This window comes from Eretmochelys imbricata, chromosome 9 (assembly GCF_965152235.1).
Source record: "Eretmochelys imbricata isolate rEreImb1 chromosome 9, rEreImb1.hap1, whole genome shotgun sequence".
Classification (NCBI taxonomy): domain Eukaryota; kingdom Metazoa; phylum Chordata; order Testudines; family Cheloniidae; genus Eretmochelys; species Eretmochelys imbricata.
In genome coordinates, this window is record NC_135580.1 from 85,276,895 (window position 1) to 85,295,628 (window position 18,734).

At 48.1% G+C, this 18,734-nt stretch overlaps 1 protein-coding gene across 1 annotated transcript in view; it reads left to right on the forward strand.

Annotated features, from left to right (window-relative positions):
* Positions 1 to 18,734, forward strand: part of COL4A6 (collagen type IV alpha 6 chain) — a 120,989-nt gene that overhangs the window by 101,355 nt on the left and 900 nt on the right. The window contains exons 29-44 of the mRNA XM_077825567.1: positions 4,485 to 4,628; positions 5,035 to 5,160; positions 5,481 to 5,662; positions 5,922 to 5,985; positions 6,939 to 7,013; positions 8,263 to 8,370; positions 9,170 to 9,277; positions 9,749 to 9,820; positions 11,344 to 11,469; positions 11,884 to 12,000; positions 12,890 to 13,051; positions 14,076 to 14,174; positions 14,774 to 14,920; positions 16,117 to 16,233; positions 17,589 to 17,780; positions 18,043 to 18,329. Of these exons, the coding sequence (XP_077681693.1) occupies positions 4,485 to 4,628; positions 5,035 to 5,160; positions 5,481 to 5,662; positions 5,922 to 5,985; positions 6,939 to 7,013; positions 8,263 to 8,370; positions 9,170 to 9,277; positions 9,749 to 9,820; positions 11,344 to 11,469; positions 11,884 to 12,000; positions 12,890 to 13,051; positions 14,076 to 14,174; positions 14,774 to 14,920; positions 16,117 to 16,233; positions 17,589 to 17,780; positions 18,043 to 18,329 (2,126 nt within the window). The remainder of the gene's footprint in view (positions 1 to 4,484; positions 4,629 to 5,034; positions 5,161 to 5,480; positions 5,663 to 5,921; positions 5,986 to 6,938; positions 7,014 to 8,262; positions 8,371 to 9,169; positions 9,278 to 9,748; positions 9,821 to 11,343; positions 11,470 to 11,883; positions 12,001 to 12,889; positions 13,052 to 14,075; positions 14,175 to 14,773; positions 14,921 to 16,116; positions 16,234 to 17,588; positions 17,781 to 18,042; positions 18,330 to 18,734) is intronic.

Consider the following 18,734-nt stretch of genomic DNA (forward strand, 5'->3'; position numbering starts at 1 on the left):
GGTAGGGTGGCCTTGCCTCAAGGGGTGGCTAAAATTTCAAATGCCCTGTGGCAGACACCAGCTTCTTTGGCCCCTATCTCGAAGAAGGCAGAACGCAAGTACTTTGTACCCACCAAGGGGCATGCGTACTTGTATACCTACCCAGCGCCCAACTCCCTGGTGGTCGAGTCGGTCAACAACAGGGAACGGCAGGGTCAACCAGCCCCAACCCCAAAGAATAAAGACTCTCGGAGACTGGATTCTTTCGGAAGGAAAATTTATTCGTCTTCGAGCTTCCCGTTGCGAGTGGCAAATCATCAGGCTCTCCTGAGCCGGTACGAATTCAGTCTGTGGGGCTCCCTGCCCAAGTTTGAGGACTCCGTCCAGGAGTGTGATAGAAAGCAGTTCAAGGCGCTAGTGGAGGAGGGGGCAGCAGCCGCTAGGGCGTCCCTGCAGGCAGCCTCGGATGTTGCGGATACGGCCGCACGATCCATGGCCTCTGCGGTGTCCATGAGATGGGCGTCATGGCTCCCGCTCTCTGGGCTTTCCAGTGAGGCGTAGTCCTCCTTGCAGGATCTCCCATTTGATGGGAAAGCCCTGTTTGCGGAGGAGACAGATACAAGGCTGCACGGCATGAAAGACTGCTGGATGACTCTCCAGACTCTGGGCCTATATGTACCGGCTCTGGGAAGACCTAAGTTCAAGCTGCAGCAGACGCCCGTCCAGGTCGCCCTCCCGAAGTATGAGGCCACACACAAGAAGCAGCAGGACTATAAGAGATGCCCTCAGAGGCAGTCTCGGCTGGCCCCCAGCCTGGCTCCTCTAAAGGCAAGCAGGCGGGGGAAAGGCACTTTTGATGGGCCACTCGGGGTCACCCCGCCAGTCCTCATCAGGGATCCAGCCTCAAGTAAAGCTCCCCTTCTCCAAATGGTTGCATGCTTTCCTCCCAGGATGGTCACGGCTAACCTCAGACCGATGGGTCCTCAACACCGTCTCCCGTGGTTACACCCTCCAGTTTACTTCCTCCCTGCCCAATCACCCTCCACCCCGGTCCCTATTGGAGGACCCCTCACATAAGGCTCTGCTCGAGCAGGAGGTGGGGCAGCTCCTAGGACTAGGAGCAGCAGAGGCGTTCATGGGCAAGGGGTATTACTCCCGATACTTCCTTATCCCGAAGGCCAAAGCGGGCTCAGACCCATCCTGGACCTGCAAGGTCTGAACCAGAACATGGTGAAACTCAAGTTCCCCATGGTTTCCCTGGCCTCCATCATCCCTCCCTGGATCCCGGGGACTGGTATGCTGCCCTCGATCTGCAAGACACATACTTCCACATCCGCATATTTGAGGGGCACAGGCGCGTCCTCCATTTTGTGGTGGGACAGAATCATTACCAATTCACTGTCCTCCCATTTGGTCCACTGCCCCCAGGGTATTTACAAAATGCATGACGGTGGTAGCAGCCTACCTCAGACGGCGCAGGGTGGGGTCCAGATTTTTCCCTCTCTGGACGATTGGCTGGTCAAGGGCACCTCCCGGTTGCAGGTGAGGGATCACATGGCACTCCTACTGTCCACATGCACCGCCTTGGGCCTGTTAGTAAACAGCACCAAATCCACGTTAGTCCCGGTCCAACGCACAGAGTTTATCGGGGCGCTCCTGGACGCAGCATCGGCCACAGCCTCTCTCCTGCCAGACAGATTTGAGACCCTGAAAGGTCTCATTGACTCGGTTTCAAAGTTCCCAGTGACAACAGCCAGGGTTTGCCTGCAGCTCTTGGGTCACATGTTGGCACGCATGTGCATGGTTCGTCACGCCAGACTCAGGATGAGGCCTCTCCAACTCTGGTTGGCCTCGAAGTTCTCTCAGGCCATGGACAGGATGGACAAGGTCTTCACTGTGCTGGACTCTGTGATCACCTCCCTACGGTGGTGGTCCGCTCCAAACAACATGCTCCAAGGGGTCCCGTTCAGGGACAGGGCTCCATCGTTGGAGCTGGTGTCCGACTCATCGGACCTGGGTTGGGGGGCCCATGTGGGGAACTTTCAGACCCAAGGCCTGTGGTTGGCCCAAGACCTGACCCTACATATAAACGTCAAGGAACTCAGGGCAGTGCGGCTGGCATGTGTGGCCTTTTGCTCGCACCTAGAGGGCAAGGTAGTCAGGGTCCTCACAGACAACACGGCCTCGATGTTCTATATTAACAGGCAAGGCGGGGCCCGATCCTCTGCCCTGTGCCACGAAGCCCACAGGCTGTGGGACTTCTGTGTAGCCCACGACATCCACCTGAAGGCCTTCCACCTACTGCGCTCCTGGAACAAGAGAGCGGATCGCTTGAGCAGGAACTTTTCCTCGCAACACAAGTGGTCCCTCCACCCGGAAGTGGCCCACCAGCTCTTCCGAAGGTGGGGAACTCCCAAGGTGGACCTATTCGCAACTTGGCAGAATAGGGATGTCCCTGGTTCTGCTCCGGGGGGGCCTGGGGAGGGGCGCTATCTCCGATGCCTTTATCCTGTCCTGGTCAGGCCGGCTTCTCTATGCCTTCTCCCTGTTCCCTCTAATCAGCAGGGTCCGGGAGAAGATAAAGCTGGACAAGGCCCGAGTCCTCCTGATGGCCCAGGCAACATTGGTACGGGACCCTCACGGGCCTGGCGGTAGCTCTGCTGTGGCCGTTGCCGCTCCACCTGGACCTGCTCTCTCAGGACCAGGGCCGCCTCCTCCATCCCAACCTAGCAGCGCTTCACCTCACGGCATGGCTGCTCAGTGGTTAGGTGGAAAGGAGAGGATGTGCTCAGAACAGGTTCAGCGTATCCTCCTTGAAAGTAGATGGCCTTCCACTCGCCACGCTTATTTGGTGAAGTGGTCCCGTTTTTCTAGATGGGCGGCAGACCACAGTGTCTCTCCACTGACCGCCCCTATCCAGCTTATTCTGGACTACCTCCTCCACCTGAGAGCCTAGGGTCTGGCGCCTTCATCAGTCAATATCACCTGGCAGCCATATTGGCCTTCCATCCGCTGGTGCAGGGGCACACAGTATTTTCCCATGCTATGACTGGCCAGTCCTTCAAGGGGTTGGACCATCTTTTCCCATATTCTAGATCCCCACTCCCACGATGAGACCTGAACCTGGTGTTGACTCGTCTCACGGGGCCCCCTTTTGAACCACTGGCCGCGTGCTCCTGGTCACACCTCTCATGGAAGGTGGCCTTCCTGGTTGCAATCACGTCAGCCAGCTGAGTCTCGGTGCTCAGGGCCATGACCTCGAGCCTCCGTACATGGTTTTTCATAAAGATAAGGTCCAGCTCCGTCCACACCCCGCATTCCTCCTGAAGGTGGTCTTCGCTTACCACATGGGTCAGGACATTTTTCTACCAGTCCTCTGCCCCAAGCGTCCAGTGAGGAGCGCCGTCTCCACACACTCAATATGCAACGGGCTCTGGCTTTCTACCTCGAGTGGACCAATCCGTTCAGAAAGTCCTCACAACTGTTCGTCACCTCAGCCGAGCGCACGAGGGGCCAGCCGATTTCCACTCGGCGGCTTTCCAGTTGGATCACCTCATGCATCCATACCTGTTATGAGCTGGCAGGGATTCCCCGCCGCCCATTGTGAGGGCACATTCGACTTGGGTGCAGGCTTTGTCGGCTGCCTTTGTGGCCCACATCCCATTCAGGACATCTGTAGGGCTGCCATGTGGTCTTCGGTTCACACATTCACCTCGCACTATGCAATCGTCTCCCAATTCAGGGATGACGCCGGGTTCGGCGGGGCTGTCCTCTGTCCTGGGAACTTGTGAACTCCTACCCACCTCCAACAGATATAGCTTGGAATCACCTATTGTGGAATTCACATGAGCAATCACTCGAAGAAGAAAAGATAGTTACCTTTTCCGTAACTAGTGTTCTTTGAGATGTGTTGCTCGTGTCTATTCCACATCCTGCCCTCCTTCCCCTCTGTCAGAGTTGTCTGGCAAGAAGGAACTGAGGGTGGGAGGAGCGCGCAGCTGCCCTTATACCGCGCCGGGAAAGCGACACTCCAAGGGTCGGGGGGGCACTTCCCCCTACGGGTACTGCTAGGGGAAAAACTTCCGGCACCGGTGCACGTGGCGAGCTCGCACACCTATTGTGGAATAGACATGAGCAACACATATTAAAGAACACCAGTTACGGAAAAGGTAACTGTCTTTTATTTTACGAGGATAGTCAGTCATGATTTGAAAGCACATGCTGCTCCGGTTGGATCAGTTGATATTGTGTGCTCTAGTGGGAACAGGAATAGACCCTTGATGGTGAACTGGAAGCTAGTGAGTAAGTGGTGGTGAATAGAGGCTTACTACAGCAATGGAGACATCTAGCAGAACTCTCCTACGTTTGTGCTCTAGGATTTTTGACTGCCTGGGTTTGTGCAGTAGGCCGTACCTGCCCTGCTCCCAGCTTCCACTTCTATTTGTATGAAAAATACCTGTAAAGACTGAATTTCTCACTTTGTTTTACAACTTCTTTCCAAATAGGTGAAAAGGGTCCTTCCGGGTTGATTGGCTTTCCTGGCATGCCAGGCCTGCCTGGTATCCCTGGGGTGAGTGGGCTGAAAGGAATTCCTGGGTCAGCTGGAAGGGAAGGAAATATTGGATATTCTGGACCCTCTGGTCTAAAAGGTGAGCGCTGAAAAACAAATGTGACTAAATTACTGGGTTGCTGCAGCAAGGGGCCCAAGTAGGGTGACCAGGTACCCCGATTTTATTGGGACCATCCTGATATTAGGGGTTTTGTCTTATATAGGACCCTATTACTGCCCACCCCTTGTCCTGATTTTTCACTGGTCACCCTAGGCCCAAGAGCAGCAAGGGAGGAGAGCTGCTTCCGTTTTTTGATTGCCAGTTTATTATCTATTCGGGGTGTAAAGTAGCTGTAGGCTGGTTTTAAAAGGTGCTGAGCACCTACAGCTCAAATGGCTTCAGTGGGTGTCACAGGTGGTCCGCAGCTCTGAAATCCAGGCCTCTTGTGTTTAAACACTTTTAAGAGACCCTTCTCTCGTACAGCTTAATTCTCTTACATCTTCAGGTGACAGGGGTGATCGAGGTCCACCTGGACTCCCGGTTCTTAGGCCTCCAGAATTGGCATTGGCATTCAAGGGAGACAAAGGTGATCATGGGTCACCTGGACTGAGAGGATTCCCTGGACCTAGAGGTATTTACCAGCATTAGAATACATTCCAAATGAAAGTTGCCACCACTAACCACCCAGTAATTCTGATTGCTCTGGGCAGAGGATGTTCTGTCCATTTAGCAGCCTGCAGTATTGTTACTTTCAGATTCTACAAAGATTTTCCACACAGCCACTCTGAATTTGAATCAAGAGTTGCTCTTCAAAGCTGTGCTTCTTTATTGCAGAAATAATGAAATCTCCTCTTCTTCTTTGCAGGGAGCATTGAAGAATAAGCTTCTTGACTGGGCTGAATGTCTTTATGATGATGTAGCCACACATTTTTGTTTGCTGTATACATTTAGGTGATAAAGGATTCCCTGGACCCCGTGGACAACCTGGTCTTCCTGGTCCACGAGGATCGCCAGCCACAGATAGAGGACTACCTGGTGATGCAGGGTTCCCAGGCCTGCCTGGACCACCCAGCTTGCCAGGACAGAAAGGACAGGCTGGAATCATAGGATTACCCGGATTTCCAGGAGAAAGTGTAAATATGCATCTTCCATTCTGAGTGCACTTAGAAAAATCCCACATACTGTATCAGAACAACAGAGGCTGGCAGTACTTTTGTCTACCACACCACCTCACTGATAAAATCAGCTCTCCTCTGGTAATAGCTGGCACTGATAAATGAAAAAGAGGGTTTTCTTTTTTCTCCAGACAGATTGGGGCGCAATTCACTGCTATCAGCACAACCCAGGCTGCAGGCAGGAGGCATGAGGATAATCATCTATTATTTTTTCCAGGGTTCAGAGGGTATCTCAGGAGCACCAGGGTTCCCAGGAACTGTTGGTTTCCCCGGTCCAAAGGGTAAGAAAATGATTTCCAGCCCCCAGGCCTTTTCCAGAGTGTGACCCAGCAGAAGAGAGTGGGTGAGAGACTGTGAGGGAAAAGTTGCCAGTTTTTGATTTGCTTGGATGTAAATATTCTGAGCAGCTCTCATAGCAAATAGGGGACGTCCCTTAAAATACAGGATGGGTGGCTGGACAAGTCAGTGGTTACCAGAAACCTTCTGAGGTAAATCCACTAGAAATCTGCTCTGTGTATTCCTCCCTCTGTTGTTATTTAAATGCATTTAGTTCACTGAGAATCACAATGCGGACAGGAGAGGCAATTTTCAACTGTCCCCTGCTCTGGTTGTTTTAACAGAGTTGTACATGTTAAGAGATGCAGTCAGGGAACTTTTTGCAGTGGACCATAAAGCAATGAACAATGCCACATACTCTTGTGTGCCAGTAGATGGTGCTCTTTGTTTTAACCACCTACCTAAATATGCAGCTAGGCGGGATTTTCAAAGGAATTAGGATCCCAACTCCCATTGGAATTTAGTGGGAATTTGATGCTTAAATAGCAAACACGCCTTTGAACCTTCTCTCCATAGCACAATACCAGAGACATCCAGAGATCTAGAAAATAATCCTGTATCAATCGTATAAATAAATAGAAGCTGTGAAGTTAGAAGCTAGGAGAAAAGCTAGGTGTTACCTGTGATCTAATTTGTGGCTTATTGGATCATTGCATAGCTCTGCATCCAAAGCTGATGCAAATATTGTTAAAAGGATTTATGTTACCCCAGGCAAGTAATTTGTTTTGCCTTTGTTAAGTCCATGGATTTGAACTGTAGCAAAGGTGTATTTTCAAGAGAAAGAGTAGTAAGAAACATGTAAAAGCTACAATTGAGGAGTGAATGGGTTAATTACAGAATGGTCTACCAGCACAATCAAGTCCGGAGAGCAAAATTTCCCTTTCTTGACTTCTACCAGGTGACCCGGGGGAATCACTTGGAATTTCTGGTGGGTTAGGAGATAAAGGAGAACGAGGGGACCGTGGATTCCCAGGTAAAGTAACCCTTGATGGTTATGAATTTCTGAAATGAAAGCTGCAGGGTTTATCCTTGGGCATTGCTGCACAAGCTTGTGATTTTACTATCTGAAAACACTTATTGAGTCTTCTCATGCAGATGAGAGATGTGGGGATTAGAAGCTGGCCCATGCCTGAGCCTAAAAAATTCTAAATGCTCCAAAACCAGCCAAAATCCTAATCTCAATCCCAACCCTCAGGTCCCACCTAACTTCTCATATTCTGTAGGTTCCAGAGCACCCAGTCTCTGGCATCCTGATAGCATTGTCCAGGCCCCTGTTCAGTGGCCTTTGGTGCAGCAGCATCAGGAAATGCATATACTTCTCATTTTCTTCAGGCCTTTCTCTAGTATAGCTTCCCTGCCAGATTAGAGAGAAGAAGCAGTGTAGCCTTATGGTTAGAGAAGTGGACCGAAAGTCACCTTTCCTGCTGACTTACCATATGAGTTTGGGCAAGTTATTGAAATATATCATAGCACCTCTTCTAGAAGGATCTCAACCAAAGTGCAGTATAGAGCATTGAGATAACGTCCTCAAAGCAAGCAGAGTAGCTGTTATGCCACTAAGAGTTGGTGTAACCTAAGACTATTAACTGGTTCAGCTGAAAGGGGGAATGATGCTGGGACACTTTTTTATTTTTTTTTAAAAAGAAAAGCCATGGGATCATTAACTTCCACCTGCACAGTTTCTAGGGATGGGCAGAAATTGACACTGATTAGGTGTCTCATCTGAAATGCCTAGCCTTGGACGGCAGTGACAGCAAAGTCTTGTTATGAAGTTAGAATTTATAGAACCTGATTTTCAGAAGTTCTGAGCACAAACAGTTAAAATGAGTCTCCATAACTTTTTGATCCAGTGGGGAGAGAGTCACCCACTGAGCCATAGTGACACAGAAATTACTGTGACTTCTTGATAGTAGAAAGGACCTTCCTGTCTCTCTCTCCCATTTTTATTTTTTTTATTCCTAGTACTCGGCAGTGACCTGTGATTGGTTGCAAATGTTCCATCTGGCCAGTAGCCTGCTCCATTGGATATTGCTGCTCATCCCTTGACCTCACAAAGGATACTGGGAGATCATAACAGCAGTATCCTATAGTCTACTCCAATGGCCATAGCACTGCAAAGCAGAATTGTTAGTTCATTCCCAACCCTTAGATAACAGATACATGATGGTATGGTCTGTGGGCTTTTATATGGTCTAACATGATTTTCGCTCTTATCATTTAAGGCGAGAGGGGGAAAGATGGGCCAAAGGGTGAATCAGGATACCCAGGAAGCACTGGCCTGGATGGGCCTAAAGGTGTCCCAGGTGACCTTGGCCAAGAAGGACCACCAGGTATGGCAGTGAGCATAACATCTAACCAGTGAGGTTTGTGGATGGTCAAAGATATAGTTTTGTTGTTTTAGTTTTTGTTCTTATGTTGCTTGTGATAGGGCTGCCTCATCTTAATAGAGAAATAAACAGAAAAGACCTTTAGTAACAGACACATCTGTCATCTGGCACTCTGTATTTTCCTCTATTCTTGGTCTGAAAGGTAGGACCACTTTCTGTAGTGATAAACCTAGAGGCAGATCCTGCATTGTAATGCCTGTGTAACATAGCACAGAAGATACAACCAAAGGGAAAGGGGAGGAGGAGAGCTGAGTTTTAGCCACCTTTGCACCTCCTGGATCCTGTGCTGTTTCTGGGGTTCGAATGATCCCTGGTGTGAGTTACAGATGGTAATTTACAGCAGGCTCTCCGTGGCTGATTCTCCAGCCATTGTCATGATTAACAATGTAGATAGTCAATGTATATATCTGTGAATTATTTACCCAAGTCTATAATCTGGGCAGATGATGAAAAACACATTGGTTGAATAATTAATATGGGAAAAAATAGTGAAATTAATCAGATAAACTGTTTGATAAATATTCTACAGCTAGTTGTTGTGATGATATGTGATAATAGAGAGTGTGTGTTTTGGGGTTGCTTTGTCTAGGTAGCAGTTTGCTCATCCACCACTTCTACTTTACATTGCCATGAGAGGGTGAAAGACTGCAAATTGTAAAAGACAGTTGTCCAATGCTTACTCTCAACAGTGCGGGTACTTGTGTGAAAGTCCATCCCTTGTCATTTTGTCACTTCTTTTCAGGCCTCCCTGGAATTGCTGGGTTGCGAGGAAATGCAGGTCTCCCGGGTTCTCCAGGGCAGCCTGGACCTGTAGGATTCATCGGACTCCCTGGGATAGCAGGGCCAAAAGGTGCATCTTTCTTTAACTTTCCACCTGGGGAAAAAGTCAAATCAAGAAACTGGCATATTGGGTGGGCAGGAAATAGCAGACAGCACAGTTGTAGTCCACTGTGCTTGGGCTGGTGTGCATTAGTAACTGCCCCTCATTTCTTAGTAACTGCCCCTCATTGTCAGTGTTGGCTCCAGCTGTTCAAAACCCGAAGAATGTCTGAAAAGGGAGAGGCTCTTATCTGATTTTTGAGGTTTGGGTCACTAGTAGGGTTTTGTTGCAGGTAAAACTATAAAAGTAAGTGACTATGGGAAAAGCTCTTCGTCTTGCATTAATGGGAGGTGTCTAGAGGAAAATCTTACTTGCATTGATCTCCAGAAGCACTAAACGCATACACAGCCTCCTTGTTTTGTACATTTCCTTCAGATTAGCAGCTTCTTATATGCTACAAGCTATTGACTGTCCATTCAAGCTTCTATAATGTCTCCTCAGGATTCCCTGGATTTCCTGGTTTAAATGGTCTGAACGGCTTACCAGGCACAAAAGGGTCACCTGGAACACCAGGTAAAAAATTGCCGCTGGGGTATATTTAGAGGGGTGGGGTTTGAGTGACGATGTAGTTTGTCACAAAATGGCTCCATTTTAGTCATGTTCTGGATTTAACAGAAATAACAAGGAACCCACATTGTACATCTTGCGTCAGTATTCTTACTAAATGTGTGAGACCAAATTCTGCTTCAATAATGAAGCATTAGCACTGAATTCAATGGGGTTTCACACATGAAAACGAGAGCAGAATGTTTTCTGCAGGTGCCATTGGGGTTGTAAGTCCTGCCTCAACACCTGAACCAGCCTGTAACCGCTACAAAGTTAATTTGATGAAAGTATAGGCCTGTTCTCTCCCTCATTTCCGTTACTCTGATTTCACCCGGACGACATTTGGATGTTTGGTTAGGTTTTGGTTTAAAGATGACAAGTTGCCGCATAGATCTCAATTACACTGGGCCTGTGCTTGTAGCCCTCGTTCATGAGAGTAGCATCACTGAAGTCTGTGGGCTTCCTCACATGAGTGAGAGCACCAGGCCCGTAGGCTGCACTTAGGAATGTTCTGCTGGATTTTCATATTTTGATGGTAATATGAAAAATAGTTCTTTTTTTCTCAACGATGTTTTGACAAATTCAAAGAGGTGGAGAAAGACATATGGGGAGAGAGGCATATCTAGTCAGAATCATCCTCCAAGTCTGAACATTTTAAAAATGATAGCAAACGTCAGATTTGTTAACTTTAAATTGTAACTGGATAAATGAAAGAAGCACAGGCGTTACTGGACATAAACAGTGTTAAGACTGAACATAAAATTTCTAGTTTGTAAATATCTCTCTAGTGCTCTCCATGTTTCCCTGATTTCAAAGTCTTTATTTTTGGGAAATAAAGACAATTGCCATATTTTCTGAAGCACTCAAATGATTTGCATTTGTTTTCTGATTTTCACGTCTGTGAGAATGAAAAGACTATATAATATTGGCTCTTGCCAAGCACACCATGGGAAGCATCTCCCAGAGCCCTGCCTCTATCCTGCAGCACCTCATGCTTCACTCCAGATCTTCTTGAGCAGTGGATGTTGATTGATCCCTCCATCTTGAAATCCTTTGAACAGTGGGTTCAGCTCTGTATTGTATCTCCTGAGAGGAGCGGCACAGAAGACACAATCCAGGGGGATGGAAGGCAAAATTGACTTTCCCAAGCTGTCTATGAGCTTCACTGGAACCCAGAATCCTTGTTGCACCAAGCACCATGGGCACATCCTTACACCAAGGCTCACAAAAGGAGTAGCATAGGGCTATGCTGTTCTTAGGCTGGGAGAATTCTTCCCCAGCCCCTTGGGTCTTATTTACATCCACTGTGCACCATCAGAGCAGCATATAAGGGACTGGAGTTGGGACCAGATTCGGCCCCAGTGATTTCTCTGAACTCCAGGCAGTAGAGGGGTGAATGGCTAACACTGTATACTGACTGAACATGCAAATGAACTTACATCAAGCAGTTTTAAAAGGCTCCTCTGTCCCCTTTAAACATGTTTGATTAGGTCTGAGTGAAGCTGGTCTGAATGGCCCTGCAGGGCTTCCAGGTCCTAAGGGTGAAGAAGGTTCCCCAGGCATTGGCCTAGGAGCCCCAGGACTCCCTGGGCAGAAAGGATCATCAGGAGACATGGGTAAATAGTAATGTCTGTGGAAGCAGATGAATTGTATTGACTGATGGAATGTACCTAGACTTGGGACAGCAGGGAGTATATGTAGGGTCAGTGTAGTTTAATAATGGAAATTCACAGTCATAAAGATGTGAAGGGGCCATTGGTTTGTTGATTTGTAAACACAAAGTAAAGGTATGGCATGGTCTAATGTATGACAAATGATTGAGTGCATAGTTTGAATTAGCTTTTATAGTTCTCTTGTGGTGCTAATGAGAAAGGGAGTTTGTTCCTTCCCTGGAGGGGGAGGGGGTGTTGTTTGGGATAACATTCTGTATCCATATTGATGTTACACTGTCCACGTGGATCATCCCTGATGATCACAATCGGAATGCAGGCATTGCCTGGTTTTTTTTCAATATTCATCTGTAATTCTAGGTCCTCCAGGTACCTTGGGTCTACCTGGTTTACCAGGGCCTCCTGGCATCTCTCTTCCTTCAAATATACCTGGGAGACGTGGTGATCCTGGCCGACCTGGAGTGGATGGGAATCCAGGTATGAAGATGAGAGCCTCCTTCGTGTACCTCATTTGTGTTATATGCTCTAACTGTGGAAATGGCAAGGTTGACTGCCATTCATATACACATTTCCTGGGAACAGCTGAGCAGGGGAAATTGGATTTTATGAGCAATCAGTCAGTCTAATCTGGTGTTTAGAGCAGGGATTGGGAATCAAGAGGTCTGGGTTCTCTGTTCTTTGCTCTGCCACTGACCTGGAGTAAATGGTTTTATTGCTCTATGCCTCGGTTTCCCCTGATGTAAAATGGGGATAATAATACTGTGCTTATCCAACTTCATAAATGCTTTGAGCTTCTTGGGTGAAAGGTGGCAATATAAATGCAAAATAACAATTTCTCATTAATCACGAGTATGATTTAATTATTGTATTCAGATTTCATCATGCCGTCGTTATCATCCTCATTCCTGTTATTGTTCCTTTTTTATTTGTACTGCGGTAGTGCCTGGGAACCCCACTCATGGACCAGGCCCTCACTGTGCTAGGCGCTGTACAACCACAGAACAAACAGACAGTCCCTGCCGCAAAGAGCATCACTGTACATACTCTGATCAATCACAGTGCAGCGTGACTCACCAGCGCTCGCAGGGGGAAGGGATGTGAACTCCCGTCGCTTGCAGTTGGGGAACCAAAAGCAATAGAGATTTGACCTACAACACAATAGTTTGTAGTAAATCCTCCTCCTGGCCTGCTGAGCTGACTGTTATGAAGGGGAAATGATATTTTTGATGATCCCTCACCCTGGAAACCTTGCTCCCATGCAGCCAAAGAGTGAATGAATGAGTATTCCATAGGGTGACCAGCTGAGGATAATAGGAGCATTCTGTCTGTTACAGCAATTGATTTTTCTCACCCATTTTGTTCCTAGGCCCCCCAGGTCCTCCAGGTCCTCGAGGGCTCTCCGGCCCAGCCTCCAATCAAGGTGATACCGGCCTTCCAGGTTTACCTGGAGTTCCTGGTTTGCCAGGCATAAAGGGTGACATAGGACTCCCTGGTCCAACTGGAATTCCAGGAGCTTCAGGACTCAAAGGTATTTTTGTACAGGGTTTTGAAGCTGCCCCCTGGGAGTATAAAGAGCTGTCACATGTTGTGAGCCTGATAGCTGTGAAATCAGCTCTGATGTAGGTGTGTGTCACTCTGGGATTTGTTTTCTGTTCCGGGAACGCTGAAGGTAGGTTTCTCCAAAGCACTCCATTTTTACCTACAGGGATGGAGCGACGATAGGCCACCCAGCCCTGAGCACTCTTGAAAATCCCACCTTGCATTTTTTCACTTCTCTTCATTATTTTAGGTAACAGCTGCCCACAGACAGGAACACTGTCTTTGCTGTTTGCTGCTGTTGGTTGGGATTGCCTATCCCCAGATCCACATACAGATCTCCCCTCTTCTGTGGGCCAGGAAGAGCTGCTGCCACAGCTCTCTCCTACCCATCCACACATCCTCTGGGCCTCGCTTTGGCCACACCATGGACTTGGAGATCCATGAGGGGGCAGAGACAGAGTGGTCTGTGGGGAGTCAGGCAGGGCCAGTGGGGGAGCACATCACCCTTCCTCTGGTCCCCCCCTGTAGGAAGCGTCATTCTACGGGCGCTATGGAGCTTGGGAGCCAGGTGAGGAAGGACACTGGAGATCAAAGCTGCTGTGAGAGCACGAGGCCTCTGGCAGGTTCCCTGGGTTTGTGGGTGGGCTCCAGGGCCTATTCGTGAGGGCAAACCCTGCCCCCTTGGGGGTGTCAGTGGGGAGAAATTTCACATGGGGAAGATACCTCCTCCTCAGAACCCCCTCCCATGGCTTTTTCCACAAGAGGGAATGATGTGTGCAATGATTTCAGAGTCAGTGTAAGATTCCCCGCTAATAATGTTACAGTGGAAGCTCTCACAGAGTAGCCCCGCAGAGGTGCCAGTCAGTTCTGGGAATCAGAACTGACACAAGGGTGCGACTATGTCGTTTAGAACCACACCTCTGCCCCCCGCTGCATCTGCCAGTATTTCATGCAGGTACAGAACCAGGGATTCGTTTTCGAGATCCATTACTCTTTGCTCTGTATCTTCTCAGGTGTGAAGGCTGAGCCAGGCTTTATGGGGATGCCAGGTAAAGATGGGCTTCCAGGGGACCCTGGAATTCCTGGGCTGAAAGGTGAAACTGGCCGTCGAGGTGAGCACAGGATGGTTTGGAGAGCTGTACTGCGCTTGCAAACAGCTTGTGGGGTGGAAGGTCGGGGAGCACAGTGAGTTCTTTTGGGGTTTGTTCCTTTTTTCTACCCAAGTATAAAGCCGGAGCTTTTGGTGACTTTTAAATGGGGATGGGCATAAACCAGCAACCCAGCTCCAAACACGCCCAGACTTTGGGAATGTTGGGAACCAGTCTTTGCAACTTTGTTACTTAAAATGTATCTTCTTTAGTGTTTTCTCTGTGGAGACAACTGCTTGCAGAAATTGGAACTCTCTCTGTTTCTGTGTTGATCTTTCTATCAATCTCTGTGTCTTTCCTGCTGGGGAGGAGGGTGGGCAGGAGGATTACTGTTTCTCCCCCAGATCCCCAACAACCTGTATTTGTAGCCAAAAAAATAAAAAAGGGGCTGGGACTTAGGGAAATTAGGGACTTTTAACAAGAGCTTGGGAAGTCATGGGAATATACCCAGTGCTAACATACAGGGCATTCTCAATTTGTTGAACTACATCCTTGGGCTAGTAGATCATCCTATCTGTGCACTTTATGTGGGGTGCTTACGGTGCCATTTGCAATGTGTACAGGTTTCCCGGGCCTACCAGGCGCTCCAGGCCTAGTACCAAAACCAGAAGAAGTCATAGTTCCTCCAGGGCTACCTGGTCTGCCAGGAATTGATGGGGTCCCTGGCTATGCTGGAGATCGTGGATTTCAGGGACCAGATGGGCAGCAAGGTAAAAAGCAGCACATCGAATAAGTGAAACTGAAATGTTGGACTTCTTGCAGTCACAGGAAGCGCCTCTGTAAATTGTGCTGTCAAAGTTCATATGCTTTTCTTTAGAAGCTTTGTAATGGAAATGACCACAGTGTATCTATCTTTTCTTTTTATTAGAACCGGCTAGAAATATTTTCTTGTACATTATGTTCACAGGATTTTGTAGCCTGTTTTGCGTTAGGTTCATGGAACTGAAAGCAGCCGCCATGATGCAGTTGGCATGATGGCAACGCGGATCTGGCAGCAGATCTAATCAGTGTGAGAATGATTCATTTTGGAGAATTATTGAGATTGTGTCAACATGAAATACTGTAACACGTTGCTTTAGGAACCTAATTTTGCACTGTTGTAGTTCTGCCATTGACTTCAGTGGGTGCAGGATCAGGTCCTACATAGCCACCACTGCAATGCTGAATGTTCCTTGTCATTTGGGGAAATGATTACAACTTAATCTTAAATATTAACACAATTTCTCAAGGTGCAAGCTCTTGGAGAGACAGAATCCCAGTAGGTGTCTGCTCTTTTCCCTGCACGCTGGTCTAAAGCACAAAATTACAATATTAAACAGAGACCTCAAGTGCTAATTCCATTGAATTTTACAGCAGGTGGGAGAGGGGAATTTAGATTCAAATCCATGGATCTAAACTTGCCATTATGTAACTTTGGAGCGTATGAGATCCAAAATTGGAGGATGCCCATTTGGATGTGGCTGAAATCAATCAAAGATAGCTGCTTGTGTAAGGGTTTAGCCCAAAAATGGTGGTAGTCTTCTGAGACCAGGTAATCTTTTCTCTGTTTACAATGGCAGAAATCTTGAGAGATCAGATGAAAATAATCACAAAATTTTACTGGCATCATATCCAAACCTGAATCCAAGTTCTGCTTTGGCTTCAAACTCAAATCCACTGGAGCCTAAGCCTGACCCAGATCTGAACACTGTCTCTTCTGTTCATTTGTAATGCTTGAACATGTTATACGCATCATGTCGTAGGTCATATTGAATCACAGTGCCAAGCTATTAATTTGTTAAATTTGTTAAATTGTAAATTTAAGCCCTCAGCATTGTTAATCATGATACATCCTCCTGTTGATGCCAGGAGTGAAGTCTTTGATGAGAGAAGCAAATTAAATAATAATCATTACATTTAATTACAGGTCCAAAAGGTCTGTCAGGCAGATCAGGTCAGGTGGGCCGTCCTGGTTTACCAGGGCCAGATGGCACAGTTGGGGACCCAGGAACCCCAGGTATTCCAGGACCACCAGGATTGGAAGGTAATTTTATTCTTTAATTTGTTCTTTTGGTATTCTATGAGTGCTCAATAAGCAAGATTTCAGCTGGCCTCCTAATGCAGGGATGCCGCCCAAGGCCACAGACATCACAGAAATTCCACGTTATAGACTTAAAAAAGAGGGACCTATGTGGTGCCCAGGATCTTGTGCCTTGTGTCTGCATTGATGTGAATTTCACCTTTAGTGAGACAGTTGGGAGTAAACTCACCCACTGCAGCATGCTGTAGCGTATGCGATTACTATCTGTTGATACTGATGATTAAGGCAACAATTTTGTTACAGAGGTCAAGGAATCTGTGACTTCCAGAGACTTCCATGACTTCAGCCCACAGTGGCTGGGAGCAGTAGGGTCCCCCGCTGCCCACGGTGGCCCGGGAGCTGTTGGGTACAGGTGGCAGTGGCCCTCCGGAGCTTCAAGCTGCCGAGCCTGTGGGCAGCAGGGGCTCCCCACAACTCCTGGCTGCCCCAGGCAGTGGGGACCCTGGAGCTCCAAGCCCCCACAGGTGGTGGGGCCCCCAGATCTCTGAGATGGGGCCCACTGCAGCTGCCCAGTCGCTGTCGGAGGTGTGGGGGCTCCACAGCTCCCCATTTTGTCAGGCATATTTTTAGTAAAAGTCACCGACAGGTCAAGGGCTTCCATGAATTTTTCTTTATTGCCTGTGACCTATCCGTGACTTCAGTAAAAACATCCATGACAAAATCTTAGCCTTACTGATGATTCATTGTATAGGATGCTGGACACCCTTCTAGCTGTAATAAATAGGGAGTCGTCAGGAGGGTTTGGAAGCACAGGAGCAGGGCATTCCCTGTAGAATTTGAAAAGGAGCGAGTCAGAGAGGAGAAATGTGGTTGGAGTGGGATGGTGAATGGGAGGCACATCCTGGTGCTTGGCTGAGAGTCAGAGCGTCTGGGTTTTGTTCCTGGCTGTACCACAGACTAGCTCTGTAACCTGGGACAAGCTACTGAACCTTTGTGCCATCAGGGTAAAACACCACCACCTACAGCACTTGTGTGGGAATTAACGAGTGCTGGAGGGCCTCACCCAGAAGGGCAAGGCAGAATTATTGTATTATGAACTACAGTTGCTAGTGCCTGCATACCACTGCGATTGGGTGAGACACAGAAAAATTAATGGTATGGAAAGTGATTAATGGTGAGTCAGTACCGTAGTGTCCTGATCGGCTTTGAGACTCAGCCGGGCCTATTCGATCACATGGCACCCATCAATATTTGAGCTTTACGTTGCTTGCAGGTAGGGCAGAAGTGACATAAATGCCCAAACACAAGTCAGCTAACTTACAGTGTACTCGCAACTTGTGACTGACTTTCTCTCCCAGGTGTCTCTGGAAAGCCAGGCCTGTTTGGTTTGCCTGGAATGCCGGGTCGGAGTGTAGGCGTTGGATACACTTTGGTGAAGCACAGCCAGTCAGAGCAGATCCCACCATGCCCAATTGGAATGAATAAGCTCTGGGAGGGTTACAGCTTGCTGTATGTGGAGGGGCAGGAAAAGGCGCACAACCAGGATCTAGGTGAGTCAAAAAGTCTCTGTCACAAATGAGGCAGGCCAAATTCCACTCCCCCATACACACTGCACAACTCCCACTGATTTCACTGGGCTTTGTAAGAGGTGTGAATCTGAGGGTGGAATATGACACTGAGGGAGTAATGATACTTGCCACTTGCTTATCATCTGGGTCTGGTCTTTACTAGCTCTTGCCTTTTGGCAGCAGCTTGATGAGCCCTTTGTTCTCTTCTCCATTCCCCTCCTCCCTGCCTCCCTCCCCCACTCAGGTTTTGCTGGCTCCTGCTTGCCTCGCTTCAGCACCATGCCATTTATTTACTGCAACATCTATGAGGTGTGCTACTATGCCAGCCGAAATGACAAATCCTACTGGCTCTCCACCACTGCTCCCATTCCCATGATGCCAGTGAGCCGTCTGGAGATCCCACAGTACATCAGTCATTGCTCAGTGTGTGAAGCACCTTCCCAGGCTATTGCAGTACATAGCCAGGACATTACCATCCCGCAGTGCCCCGAGGGCTGGCGCAGCCTGTGGATCGGATACTCTTTCCTAATGGTAAGAAAATCGATTTGTTAATGCAAAGACGGTCACACTATACGAGGCTTGTTTTAATATTGGCATTAAAACCTAAGCATTCACTCCTTAGGTCAGCTTGTTGTGGAGCTTTCAGTTTCTTGGACGCAACTGTTAAAACTAGCAAACTTAGTGGCAAAGTCAAACTCTGCCACTAAGTTTGCTAGTTTTAACAGTTGGGTCCAAGAAACTGAAAGCTCCACAACGAGCTGACCTAAGGAGTTCCTTGCGTATTACCAGCAGGCCTAGTATAACCTCAGCCATTTTGTTGCCATTTAGCTAACTTCTCAAGTGTATTGATAAAGTTTACGGTGGGGTGGAAGAAATAGAACACTTCCATACTATCAAAGAGACTAGTGGCCCGTAAGAACTGATTCCTTTAAACCT